This window comes from Triticum aestivum, chromosome 4D (genome assembly GCF_018294505.1).
Source record: "Triticum aestivum cultivar Chinese Spring chromosome 4D, IWGSC CS RefSeq v2.1, whole genome shotgun sequence".
Classification (NCBI taxonomy): domain Eukaryota; kingdom Viridiplantae; phylum Streptophyta; class Magnoliopsida; order Poales; family Poaceae; genus Triticum; species Triticum aestivum.
Window position 1 is genome coordinate 96,358,188 of NC_057805.1, and position 14,739 is coordinate 96,372,926.

The window sequence follows — 14,739 nt, forward strand, 5'->3', positions numbered from 1 at the left end:
CCACGGGCTACTGTTCATCCACCGTCGACCTCCTCCAGCCTCCACCTGCGACTGTTCATCCACGGGCTCCTGTTCATCCAGCCTCCACCACGCGCTACTCCATCGGCTACTGTTCAACCAGCCCTCTCCACGGGCTCCTGTTCAACCACCCCTCCATGGGCTACTGTTCATCCAGCCCTCCACGGGGTGGTCCTGTTCATCCTGCCCTCCATGGGGTGGTCCTGTTCATCCTGCCTCCATGGGGTCCTGTTCATCCAGCCCCAACCGGCTCGATCGATCGGGGTCCTGTTCATCCAGAGGCAACACCACGGGGTCCTGTTCATCCACCCCCACCGGGAACTGTTCATCCAAACCCCCCAGCAACGCTCACTGTTCATCCAGAGGCAGCATCGATTGGCTTCAGTTAGCAGCAGTAGCGAAGGAATCGCTCGATCAGGTTCAGTTAACAGCCATCGATCGATCGCTCGGTTCAGTAACGCGTAGCCTGCAGTGCAATCGCTCGGGTTCAGTTAGAGCCCAACGCCTCGCTCGGGTTCAGTTAGAGCCAACGCCTCGCACACACGCGCGTACGTGTACGAGAGAAACGCGCATCGCTCGGCCCCCGACCTCCCACCGTAACTGGGAACTCCCTGAAATTTTCCTCGCCCTCGCTTCTACCACGGTTTTTTCCGTCATGGACGGCCCAAAGAATGTCATGCAGCTGCGTCTCCGGCACGCCCAGGACGAAACGCCCATTTTTCTATGATGATACCGGGTTTTGTCAGAATTATCGTCATAGAAGTGTCATATGTATGACAGAAAAAAAATTCGTTCGGCTAAAAATGTCACGGATGTGTCTTTTTTTGTAGTGCATGTAATTGCTTTACTTTATCACTAAGCGGTAGCGATAGTCGTAGAAGCAATAATTGGCGAGACGACAACAATGCTACAATGGAGATCAAGGTGTCAAGCCGGTGATGATGGAGATCATGACGGTGCTTTGGAGATGGAGATCAAAGGCACAAAATGATGATGGCCATATCATGTCACATATTTTGATTGCATGTGATGTTTATCCTTTATGCATCTTATTTTGCTTAGTACGGTGGTAGCATTATAAGATGATCCCTCGCTAAATTTCAAGGTATAAGTGTTCTCCCTGAGTATGCACCGTTGCTACAATTCGTCGTGCCGAGACACCACGTGGGATCGGGTGTGATAAGCTCTACGTTCACATACAATGGGTGCAAGCCAGTTTTTCACGTGCAGAATACTCGGGTTAAACTTGACGAGCCTAGAATATGCAGATATGGCCTCGGAACACTAAGACCGAAAGGTCGAACGTGAATCATATAGTAGATATGAGCAACACAGAGATGTTCGCCATTGAAAACTACTCCATCTCACGTGATGATCGTACATGGTTTAGTTGATATGGATCACGTGATCATTTAGATGACTAGAGGGGTGTCTATCTAAGTGGGAGTTCTTAAGTAATATGATTAATTGAACTTAATTTATCATGAACTTAGTCCTGATAGTATTTGCATATCTATGTTGTAGATCAATAGCTTGCGATGTAGCTCCCCGTTTATTTTTTGATATGTTCCTAGAGAAAAATAAGTTGAAAGATGATAGTAGCAATGATGCGGACTGTGTCCGTGATCTAAGGATTATCCTCATTGCTGCACAGAAGAATTATGTCCTTGATTCACCACTAGGTGATGGACCTATTGCTGGAGCAGATGCAGACGTTATGAACGTTTGACAAGCTCGGTATAATGACTACTTGATAGTTTAGTGCACCATGCTTTACGGCTTAGAAGCAGGACTTCAAAAATGTTTTGAACGACATGGATTATATGAGATGTTCCAAGAGTTGAAATTGGTATTTCAGACTCATGCCGTGTTAAGAGGTATGAGACCTCTGACAAGTACTTTGCCTACAAGATGGAGGAGAATAGCTCAACCAGTGAGCATATGCTCAGAATGTCTGAGTACTACAATCGCTTGAATCAAGTGGGAGTTAATTTTCCAGATAAGATAGTGATTGAAAGAATTCTCTAGTCACTATCACCAAGTTACTGGAACTTCATGATGAACTATAATATGCAAGGGATGACAAAAACGATTCCCGAGCTCTTCGCGATGCTAAAATCGGCGAAGGTAGAAATCAATAAAAAGCATCAAGTGTTGATGGTTAACAAGACCACTAGTTTCAAGAAAAGGGGCAAAGGAAAAGAAAGGGAACTTCAAGAAAGAATGGCAAGCAAGTTGCCACTCCCGTGAAGAAACCCCTAAGCTAGACCTAAGCCAGAAACTGAGTGCTTCAACTGCAAAGGAAATGGTCACTAGAAGTGGAACTGCCCTAGATACTTGGCGGATAAGAAGGATGGCACAGTGAACAAAGGTATATTTGATATACATGTTATTGATGTGTACTTTACTAGTGTTTATAGCAACCTCTCAGTATTTGATACTGGTTCAGTTGCTAAGAGTAGTAACTCGAAACAGGAGTTGCAAAAATAAACAGAGACTAGTTAAGGGCAAGGTGACGATGTGTGTTGGAAGTGATTCCAAGGTTGATAAGATCACCATCGCACACTCCCTTTACCTTCAGGATTGGTGTTGAACCTAAAATAAATGTTATTTGGTGTTTGCGTTGAGCATGAATATGATTGGATCATGTTTATTGCAATACGGTTATTCATTTAAGTCAAAGAACAATTGTTGTTCTATTTACATGAATAAAACCTTCTATGGTCATACAGTCAATATAAATGGTTTATTGAATCTCAATCATGGTGGTACACATATTCATAATATTGATGCCAAAAGATGCAAAGTTGATAATGATAGTGCAACATATTTGTGGCACTGCCGTTTAAGTCATATTGGTATAAAGCGCATGAAGAAACTCCATGCGGATGGACTTTTGGAATCACTTGATTATGAATCATTTGATGCTTGCGAAACATGCCTCATGGGCAAGATGACTAAGACTCCGTTCTCTGGAATAATGGAGCGAGCCATTGACTTATTGGAAATAATACATACCGGTGTATGCGGTCCGATCAGTGTTGAGGCTCGCGGCGGGTATTGTTATTTCTAACCTTCACAGATGATTTGAGCTGATATGGGTATATCTACTTAATGAAACATAAGTCTGAAACATTTGAAAAGTTCAAGGAATTTCAGAGTGAAGTAGAAAATCATCATAACAAGAAAATAAAGTTTCTACGATCTGATCGCAGAGGCGAATATTTGAGTTACGAGTTTGGCCTTCATTTAAAACAATGTGGAATAGTTTCACAACTCACGCCACCTGGAACACCACAGCGTAATGGTGTGTCCGAACATCATAACCTACTTTATTAGATATGATACGATCTATGATGTCTCTTACCGATTTACCACTATCATTTTGGGGTTATGCATTAGAGACAGTTGCATTCACATTAAATAGGGCACCATCTAAATCCGTTGAGACGACGCCATATGAACTATGGTTTGGCAAGAAACCTAAGATGTCGTTTCTCAAAAGTTTGGGGTTGCGATGCTTATGTGAAAAAGTTTCAAACCGATAAGCTCGAACCTAAATCGGAGAAGTGCGTCTTCATAGGATACCCAAAAAGAAACTGTTGGGTACACCTTCTATCACAGATCCGAAGGCAAGATATTTGTTGCTAAGAGTAGATCCTTTCTAGAGAAGGAGTTTCTCTCGAAAGAAGTGAGTGGGAGGAAAGTACAACTTGATGAGCTAGTTGTACTTTCTCTCGAGTTGGAGAGTAGTTCATCACAGATATCAGTTACAGTGATGCCTACACCAATTAGTGAGGAAGTTAATGATGATGATCATGAAACTTCAGATCAAGTTACTACCGAACCTCGTAGATCAACCAGAGTACGTTCCGCACTAGAGTGGTACGGTAATCCTGTTCTGCAAGTCATGTTACTAGACCATGACGAACCTGTGAACTATGAGGAAGCAATGATGAGCCCAGATTCGGCAAAATGGCTTGATGCCATGAAATCTGAGATGGGATCCATGTATGAAGAACAAAGTGTGGACTTTGGTTGACTTGCCCGATGATCGGCAAGCCATTGAGAATAAATGGATCTTCAAGAGGAAGACGGACGCTGACAGTAGTGTTACTATCTACAAAGCTCGAATTGTCGCAAAAAGTTTTCGACAAGTTCAAGGTGTTCACTACGATGAGATTCTCTCACTTGTAGCGATGCTTAAGTCTGTCCGAATCATGTTAGCAATTACCACATTTTATGAAATCTGGCAAATGGATGTCAAAACTACATTCCTTAATGGATTTCTTAAAGAAGAGTTGTATATGATTCAACAAGAAGGTTTTGTCAATCCTAAAGGTGCTAACAAAGTGTGCAAGCTCCAGCGATCCATCTATGGACTGGTGCACGCATCTTGGAGTTGGAATACACGCTTTGATGAGTTGATCAAAGCATATAGTTTTATACAGACTTGCGGTGAAGCCTGTATTTACAAGAAAGTGAGTGGGAGCACTACAGCCTTTTTGATAAGTATATGTGAATGACATATTGTTGATCGAAAATGATGTAGAATTTTATGGAAAGCATAAAGGAGTGTTTGAAAGGAGTTTTTCAAAGAAAGACCTCGGTGAAGCTGCTTACATATTGAGCATCAAGATCTGTAGATATAGATCAAGACGCTTGATAAGTTTTTTCAATGAATACACACCTTGACATGTTTTTGAAGTAGTTCAAAATGGAACAGTCAAAGAAGGAGTTCTTGCCTGTGTTGCAAGGTGTGAAGTTGAGTAAAGACTCAAAAACCGACCATGGCAGAAAATAGAAAGAGAATGAAAAGTCATTCCCTATGCCTCAGTCATAGGTTCTATAAAGTATGCTATGTTGTGTACCAGGCCTATTGTGTACCCCACCATGAGTTTGGCAAGATGGTACAATAGTGATCCAGGAGTGGATCACTGGACAGCAGTCAAAATTATCCTTGGTGGAATAAGGACATGTTTCTCGGTTATGGAGGTGACAAAAAGTTCGTCGTAAAGGGTTATGTCGATGCAAGCTTTGACACTGATCCGGACGACTCTAAGTCTCAATCTGGATACATATTGAAAGTGGGAGCAATTATCTAGAGTAGCTCTGTGCAGAGCATTGTAGACATAGAAAATTTGCAAAATACATACGGCTCTGAAGGTGGCAGACCCGTTGACTAAACTTCTCTCACAAGCAAAACATGATCACACCTTAGTACTCTTTGGGTGTTAATCACATAGTGATGTGAACTAGATTATTGACTCTAGTAAACCCTTTGGGTGTTAGTCACATGGAGATGTGAACTAATCACATAAAGATGTGAACTATTGGTGTTAAATCACATGACGATGTGAACTAGATAATTGACTCTAGTGCAAGTGGGAGACTGAAGGAAATATGCCCTAGAGGCAATAATAAAGTTGTTATTTATATTTCCTTATATCATGATAAATGTTTATTATTCATGCTAGAATTGTATTAACCAGAAACTTAGTACATGTGTGAATACATAGACAAAACAGAGTGTCCCTAGTATGCCTCTACTTGACTAGCTCGTTGACCATAGACATGTGTTGTCATTTGATGAACGGGATCACATCATTAGGAGAATGATGTGATGGACAAGACTCATCCTTTAGCTTAGCATGTTGATCGTTCAGTTTTATTGCTATTGCTTTCTTCATGACTTATACATATTCCTTTGACTATGAGATTATGCAACTCCCGAATACCGGAGGAACACCTTGTGTGCTATCAAACGTCACAATGTAACTAGGTGATTATAAAGATGCTCTACAGGTGTCTCCGAAGGTGTTTGTTGGGTTGGCATAGATCGAGATTAGGATTTGTCACTCCGAATATCGGAGAGGTATCTCTGGGCCCTCTCGGTAATGCACATCACTATAAGCCTTGCAAGCAGTGTGAGTAATGAGTTAGTTGCGGGATGATGCATTACTGAACGAGTAAAGAGACTTGCCGGTAACGAGATTGAACTAGGTATGAGGATACCGATGATCGAATCTCGGGCAAGTAACATACCGATGACAAAGGGAATGACGTATGTTGTTATGCGGTTTGACCGATAAAGATCTTCGTAGAATATGTAGGAACCAATATGAGCATCCAGGTTCCGCTATTGGTTATTGACCGGAGATGTGTCCCGGTCATGTCTACATAGTTCTCGAACCTGTAGGGTCCGCACGCTTAACGTTCGATGACGATTTGTATTATGAGTTGTGTGTTTTGGTGACCGAAGTTTGTTCGGAATCCCGGATGAGATCACGGACATGACGAGGAGTCTTGAAATGGTCGAGAGGTAAATATTGATATATTGGAAGGTAGTATTCGGACACCCGAAGGGTTCCGGAGTGTATCGAGTACATACCGGAGTACCGGAGGGGTTACCGGAAGCCCCCGAGGAAAGATATGTTCCATATGGGCCATAGGAGGGAGGCTAACCAGCCCACAAGGGGTTGGTGCGACCCCCACAAGGGAGGAGGCCGAATTGGATTAGGGAAGGGGGCGCCACCCCCCTTTCCTTCTCCTACTACCTCTCCTTTCCCCCTTTCCCCCTCCATGAGAAGGAAAATAAGGGGGGCCGAATCCTACTAGGACTGGGAGTCCTAGTAGGACTCCACCCTTATGGCGCACCCCCTAGGGCCGGCTCCTCCCTCTCCCTCGTTTATATATGTGGGCAGGGCACCCCTTGGAGATACAGCCGTGTGCGGCGTCTCTCTCCACTGTTTGCTCCTCCTGTCATATTCACGTAGTGCTTAGGCGAAGCTTTGCGCGGATCACATAACCATCACCGTCACCACGCCGTCGTGCTGACGAAACTCTCCCTCGACCCTCTGCTGGATCAAGAGTTCGAGGGACGTCATCGAGCTGAATGTGTGCTGAACTCGGAGGTGCCGTACGTTCGGTACTTGGATCGGTCGGATCGTGAAGATGTTCGACTACATCAACCGCGTTAACCTAACGCTTCTGCTACGGTCTACGGGGGTACGTGGACACACTCTCCCCCTCTCGTTGCTATGCATCTCCTAGACAGATCTTGCGTGAGCATAGGATTTTTTTTGAAATTGCATGCTGCGTTCCCCAACAGTGGCATCCGAGCCAGGTCTATGTGTAGATGATATGCACGAGTAGAACACAATGAGTTGTGGGCGATAATAGTCATACTGCTTACCACCAATGTCTTACTTTGATGCGGGGGTATTGTTGGATGAAGCGGCCCAGACTGACATTACATGACCGCGTTCATGAGACTAGTTCTACCGACGTGCTTCGCACACAGGTGGCTGGCGGGTGTCTGTTTCTCCAACTTTAGTTGAATCGAGTTTGACTACGGCCGGTCCTTGTTGAAGGTTAAAACAACACACTTGACGAAAAATCGTTGTGGTTTTGATGCGTAGGTAAGAACGGTTCTTGCTAGAAGCCCGTAGCAGCCACGTAAAACTTGCAACAACAAAGTAGAGTACGTCTAACTTGTTTTTGCAGGGCATGTTGTGATGTGATATGGTCAAGACGTGATGAGATATAAATTGTTGTATGTGATGATCATGTTTTGTAAAAGTTTTCGGCAACTGGCAGGAGCCTTATGGTTGTCGCTTTATTGTATGAAATGCAAGCGCCATGTAATTGCTTTACTTTATCCAATGATATGTGGCTATCCTATGATGTTTGAGTAGAACCGTTTTGTCCTATGGGTTGATTGACGATCATGATTGGTTTGAGTTGTATGTGTTTATTATTGGTGATGTCCTATGGTGCTCTCTGTGTCGCGCAAGCGTGAGGGATCCCGCTGTAGGGTGTTGCAATATGTTCATGATTTGCTTACGATGTGTGGCGTGAGTGGCTGAAGCACAAATCCGAGTAAGTGAGTTGTGGGTTATCAACGCCTCCTGCATCAAGAGCCAATTGTCCAACTGGAGGCCCTATCTGTCTTGTGGGATTGCCTCGATAATTAAGATTGCAATAATCAGAAAAAAGCATTGGGCGTTTAACGACCACACCTCTTGAATCCTAGAGATAGGATCCGTGTTACCATACTAAACCTTTCTGTCATTGATGTTCAGAAGAACACTTCACCGACTCCTTGCCCTTAGCCTCTTTGTGGCTCGTTCTCCAAGATCCTGGGTACCTGCAGGGATGAACAACGCGAACGAGACAAGCAACAACTACAGAACAATTTTTTTTACACAAACGAGACATTAATTTAAAACACTTCCATTGATCCCTCCAACAAATAATCGGGTTGCCAGGCTCTTGCCTCAAACCATACTTTATCGGACTACTCACACATGGAGATCAGATCACACGAGGAACACATCATAAAGCACACCACGATGGTAGATTGGTAAATAATATGTCTTACAATGGATGCCACGTGTGATACACGATTACAAGTATGACTAGATGGAAGGGAACTATGGCGGAGATGAAGGTGGTGGCTATGGAGATGGGAAATGGCGGAGAGAAATGGTAACGTAATAAGGGAAAGGGAGCTAGTTGCTTCCATATCGCCCCAAAAAAGAACCAAAAAGTTCCAAAGGCATCTTCCATTCATTTCAATAGGGTAGGTGGTGATGAGGATGATGACGAGTCTCTGTTTTGCAATCCTGCGACTCTTCTGTTATCATTTTGGCCTCGACCCCTTTATAAAGTATGTTAGGTGGACGAGGAGCTTTGGTTTCCATGCCACATGACCACTCATGTGAGCTGGCGCGGTCGCTTAGAATGCCGTCTTTTGCTCTGGAGCTTCTGCTGTGCCTCCCACTTGATTTCCTCTATCTCCTCTTTACTCATTTCCTTGTTCTGGCTTGATTTCATCCATAAATAGCCCATTTCACGTGGAAACAAAATAAAGGCAGGATATTTGGAATCCTATGCATGAACTAGTCATTAGTGGCAATATCAAAGCGAATATCTCAGTTTTAATGAAATGTATCAGCTTAGACATAGGTTAGAGGAGTGTAAAAATAACACTCATCAACAATGCCACTGGTTCTGCTGTTAAAAGTCGTTGTCCAAAGTTATATATGAGCATATTATTACTCCCTCTGTAAAGAAATATAAGAGTGTTTAGATCGCTAAAGTAGTGAACTAAATGCTCTTATATTTCTTTATACAGGGAGTATCAATGAACACCGCTAATAGGATGATATTTTAGAAGAAACTGTTATAGTGTTTCTGCAAAAAATGTTATAGGGGAACAATAAGAAGCTAATAAAAATAGTGTTTGTGCAAAAATGCATGCAGTAAAGACATAGTACAAGTTGATGTGCACAAAAACATTAACCATCGGGAAAAATGATTCATTTTATCTTCGTATTTAGTAGAGGATGTTGTTGTAAAATACATGTATTGATGCCTTGATGAAAAATTGCTAGCCTTCTATGGATTATTTGAATATTCGGAAACCCTAATGAAGAAAAATGGATGATGATTATTTTGACTTCATGGCACAGTAGAATGCAACCGAAGTACATGAAGTAGATCCTCACATGTCTGTAGGAATGATGTTACTAATGGTGTCCTAGATTATGGGGTGCTCACCATGTCTCCCCCCGGCCATGTGGGTCGGCAGAGGACCCCCATGATGATTTTCAAGTGGGCCACATTGTCAGGCCCAGGAGCACCAAGATGGGATGCTTTCGAAGACTTGGCGCTTACTTCAAGATTTAGAGGTTGTCTACACCACGATTGCCTTACACGTAACCGACCTATGTGTAAACCCTAGATATCCCCGGTGCATATGTAAACCGAGGGGTAGAGCTCGTAGACGTCAACCTCACACACACACACACACACATATAGAGATTTCGCGGTAGATCAAGATGTAACTTGTACTCCGATCAACCTGTAACTTGTACTCTCTCGAAATCAATACAAACAAATTTGCGGTACCGCGGAAGGCACGACAGAATAGATTTGCTAAACCATACTGCATATTTGAAACATAAAGTTCGTGCCACGATAGTTCATCACTGGAGTTCATACATTCAAACATACAAACTTAAAAACATAGTAAATAAAACCTGATCTAAACTAGTTTAGGGCTTCGTGTTGAGGTAGAACTGAGATAGAACTCGGTCGCCGACCCGTAGAGAATGTATGCGAGCTCGTACCCCTTCTTCGCCTCCTCGAGCTGCTCGACGGAGTCTTCACCAGCCCCCACAACCTCCTTCGCGGTGGCGAGCTCGATCTCCGCCTCGCGGTCATGGAAGCTGCTCCACGCTTTCCAGCCGCGGTTGCAGGAGAGGGCGCCGTGCTCTTTGGCACACTTTTCAGCCGCGGTTGCAGGAGAAGGCGCCGCGCTCTTTGGCGGCCTCCGCCGGCCATTGATATGCTCTAAACGGGTGTGTGCGTGCAAGAATCAGTCGCCGGAGTATGGGGATTGTGACAGAGATTGGTTAGAGAAATGCCAGATGGGAACCCTAAATTGACTGGGATCGGGTAAATATAGTGGCGAAGTTGGGAATATATGGTCCGTCTGTATATTCTTACGGGCTAGGTCTTTTTTATCAGGGCCGAAAAATAAAATGTTCAGAAATTATAAGGATGATGAGGTTCTATAGATGGGTGTGGCTAGGTCTCAGTCGACTAACATTTAACCGATTCTCTGTCTCTAAATCAAGTGACGTAAAATGCAAAAGAAAAAAAGAAAAAACCGAATAAAAAAATGCACGATTCTCTGTCTCTAAATCAAGTGACGTAAAATGCAAAAGAAAAAAAGAAAAAACCGAATAAAAAATGCACGATTCTCTGTCTCTAAATCAAGTGACGTAAAATGCAAAAGAAAAAAAGAAAAAACCGAATAAAAAATGCACGAATCTTAAAGATCTCGTGTATATAGCATTGACTGAGACTTAGTAAGACTGTTTACTAGAGAATCTGCTAGAGTTACTCTAAGTCCCGGTATATTTCAGATTCAAGTTTAGGTGACGAGCCATGTTAGGACAACGAGAATAGATATTCCTTACTTCGCTTGATTTACTTTGTTGTGTGTGGTACAAAAATATGCTACTGGGACGTAAAGAATCGTTACATTACGCACAGCTCCGGTGCTATACATAATCGGACCACTAGTTATTTACCCGGTTACAGATTGCACCAAAGAATCTCAAAACAAAACCGAATACATTTCTTCAGTGCCTTGGGGCGTAACTGAAATGCAAACCTACGTTCCTAGACAAACGAGATGCAAATATTAAGAACATTAGAAAATTGGTAGGAGCTGTACTAATATCAGTGCTGTTGCTTGCGTCCAAGGAACCAATCGTCATCATCAGTTGATCACCGATGCCTTGTCAGTGACTCAGCGGCAGTAGTGCCATGCATGCATGCGTCCTCGATCACCTAGTAACCTGCCATGATTAGCAGCTCACTCACCAGTGCTCGCCAGCGCCATGGCGGCTTCCGGCGTGCATCTGCTTCAGCTTGGTGAGCTCCTTCCTCCTCTTCCTCGCCTCCGCCGCCGTCGCCGCCTTCTCTCTGCCGCTAAGCGCGACCTGCAGCCCCACTGCCCCCACCACGCCGCTGCCACTTTGGTAAGCGTTGGGGCAGGCGGCGGGGCTCTTCTTGTCGGCAGCATCGATGGCGAGGGTCAGCGAGCAAGGGTCGTCGTCGGTGTCCTCCCCGGCCGTCCCGCCACTGCCTGTCGGCTCCTGGAACGGCTGCACGTAGGCCGGCGGCGAGCCGCGGGGGTCGGTGGCAGCGGCAACGACGGGGTAGTACCACGCGCAGGCCGGCGGGACGCAGAGCGGCGGCGGGGCGTGTCCCGCCATGCCAGCCGGGTTGCCGCCATGCTCGTAAACACCCGGCCCGCACGGCGGCCAGGAGCCCCAGACGTAGGGCACAGGCATGGACGTCGGCGGCGCGCTGTAGAGGAAGCTTGGCTGCGGTGGCGTCTGCGGCGGGGTGGCCTCCGCGCTCTGTGCCGGGGGCGCGATGTCCATGGGCGTGATCGCTGGTGTAGACGATGGCTTCTTCTTGGTCGTCTTGGCCACCTGCAAAGACAGACAAAAAAGTTACCACTTACTTTGCGTGTGACAAGTTCAGGCACGAGAAAAGATTCCGCATGTTCTTCCACAGTTACGTAGCGAGAAAACTAGTGTTCCGTTTGGCGAACGCATGTTGTTTAACTATTATTGTTAGTGCCTGATGAAGAGCCAGCTGCCCGCCGACTAGTGAAACGTGCAACGATCATATTCAACGAATTTCACTGTTTCCAGATCTGTCGAAAGAGGAAAAATGAAGAATCGTTCAGAGGAACCACTGTTGCCGCGTGCAACCGTTGCTGCATGCCATTGCCATGGCATCAACATTTTGTATGGCTCACCCCACCGCCGACATGGCGCATGCATGGCGAGGCTGGCATGCGTTTCCACCGATCGGTCGATTTTTTAAAAGAAAATCCAAATAATAATTCTAGAATGGACTGGTTCCGTTTCTTGGTTTAGACTTTAAATTAAAGAGACACCCGTGACGAAGTTTGCCGAGATTCTATCAGCATCCTGCCGGTTTGATCCGGTGCACCGTGTCACCACATCCATGGAAATTTCGCGAAGGGTGGACGCCCGCCTAGCTCGCCCCAGAGTTTATCCAGACCGAATACAATAGCCTCCCAGGCCGAGATCGATCTGAAGTCGCGATGCTGTTTGGCCGCTTGCCCAACCGCGGATCGTCACCTGTCCGTCAATGATGCACCGAGCTACGTACGTACACATGGCCGCTACCTGCAGGAGCACGCCCAAACCCGTGCCGCAATCCTCCACCGGATCCCGATCGCGGAACCGACTAGGCCGACCACCCGGCTGGACAGATATGCGGACGCATCAGCAAGTTTGCGCACACGCATGTGTTGGTGCCGAGAAAGCAAGCACATACCCAAAGAAGCAAAAGACAAATACAGAAGGGAGGGCACATAGAGTATATTATTGTCCGGACATCACTGTCAGAGCGAAATGTAAATAATATACAGACATGAGCGATTGACAGGCCCCCGGTTTGACCATAATTAGTAACTAGCATAGGTGTACTGCAGCGTGACTGTAGTCCTCTCATGGGGGCACAACTGGAGCTGGATTGGAACATACTAGGTTCCCTTCTGGGATTTCTTTTCTTTTCTTTTCCGTTGCCTAACAATGGTGGTAGCAGGGGGAGTACTAATAATGGACGGGGAAAAGGAAAGGAAATTAAAGGAATGAAAGCGATAGATGATGTGCCTGTTGTTTCAGCTGCTTGTTCGTCTCCTTGAGCGTGAGGTACTGTTCCAGCACCATGTCCTTCTCCTGCACCATTCGGGATTAATTAAGCAACTTGATGGTGATCTGACATTTCAAGATCCTCCAGGAATACACATGATGCTGCTTAATTAGAGTACCTTCTTCATGTTCTCGTTCTGCGACGCTAAATCCGCGACTTTTCTCGCCAGTTCGTCCCGGATCGCCTGGACACGACGACACGGCGCGAATCGTGTCAGAATAATCAGACACGGTTGATGCCACGGCAGCTGTGGTGGTAATTAATTTGCACATGGATGGAGCTAGCTAGCGATTAATCACCTGGCGGCGGAGGATGGTTTGCCGGGCGGACTCCCGGTTCGCGAGCACGCGCCGCAGCCGCTTCGCCTCCTTCTCTGCCTCGGTGAGCATGTGCCGCGGTCTGCTGAGGCCGTATCCCGTCACGGCCGCGGACGACTGCGGCGGTTGCTGCCCGGCGCCGCTGGAGCTGCTGGAGCAAGGGGAGGACTGGATGCCGACGTTGCCCAGCTCAAGGCTCAGCCTCGTGCTCGCCAGCTCCTCGTCCTCCTGCTCCATCGCCGCCTGCTACCCACGCACGGCCGGCCAAATCAATCGAAGTCCTTCCAAACCGAAAACCATAACAGGGCCAGCTACCTAATCGGCGAAATCGATTACCTGAGCAGCTGGGGCGGCGGCGTGGCGCAGGTGCTGCGCCGGGAGCGCGTGGTCGGCGGCCGCCCCGGCCCCGGCCCCCGCCATGTCGGCCAGCGCCATGGCGGCGCGGAGCTCGACGTCGACGCTGGCGCCCCTGTGCCGACATTGCGCCTGGTGGCCGCCGTCGCTGCTGCCGCCGTGATCAGTCGGCATGGGTGGGGCGGCGAGGATGGGATGAGATCTCGAGCGCAAGGCGGAGAGCGGTGCCAAGCGAGAGTACGGCGGGGCCCCTGCCCCCGCTTTAAATATCCTCTCCCCGGAGGCGGCGCGAGGGCCTCGGACAGGTGGTACCGTGCACCGGCGCCTCTGCGGCCGGATGGGGAGCATCTGGCCCGTCCGGCGCGGCCACGTCGCGCGTATGCACAGGGAGGCCTCTATTCCTTCCACGCAGCAGCGGGGGCGTGGACACGTGGAGCCGCCGCGTGCGGCGCCCAGCATGCAGTGCGACGGGCTCGTGCAACGAGGAGGCGGGGTGCGGGCCCCGGGAGCCAGCGGGAGAGCCCGTGCTGCGGGGCGTCGACGTGGATCGCCGCAGCGGTACACGTGGGCCGGGTTACGGCCGGGTGACTCGTCGCCGGGATGGGATGGAGGAGCCCACAGGTCAGCAGGCCGGAGCAGCCGCCGCGTGTGAAAACCGGACGGGCGCCGGTGGGTGGAAGTGCCTAGAAGACCACGCAACTGGAGCCTTTGGCTGCGGTCGGAGCTGCATCGCATGCACGGGCAAAGCCAAAGCTTGTCAGCGCCATCGAAATGG

General features: G+C 47.2%; 1 protein-coding gene across 1 annotated transcript; it reads right to left on the reverse strand.

Moving 5' to 3' along the window:
- Window positions 1–10,995: 10,995 nt before the first annotated feature.
- LOC123099724 (epsin-1) lies at window positions 10,996–14,438 on the reverse strand. The gene is made up of 5 exons (XM_044521827.1): window positions 13,947–14,438; window positions 13,593–13,853; window positions 13,412–13,477; window positions 13,254–13,319; window positions 10,996–12,035 (listed from the first exon to the last, which is right to left on the reverse strand). The coding sequence occupies exons 1-5, from the start codon at window positions 14,421–14,423 to the stop codon at window positions 11,415–11,417; spliced, it is 1,491 nt and encodes a 496-aa protein (XP_044377762.1). The 5' UTR covers window positions 14,424–14,438; the 3' UTR covers window positions 10,996–11,414.
- Window positions 14,439–14,739: the final 301 nt, after the last annotated feature.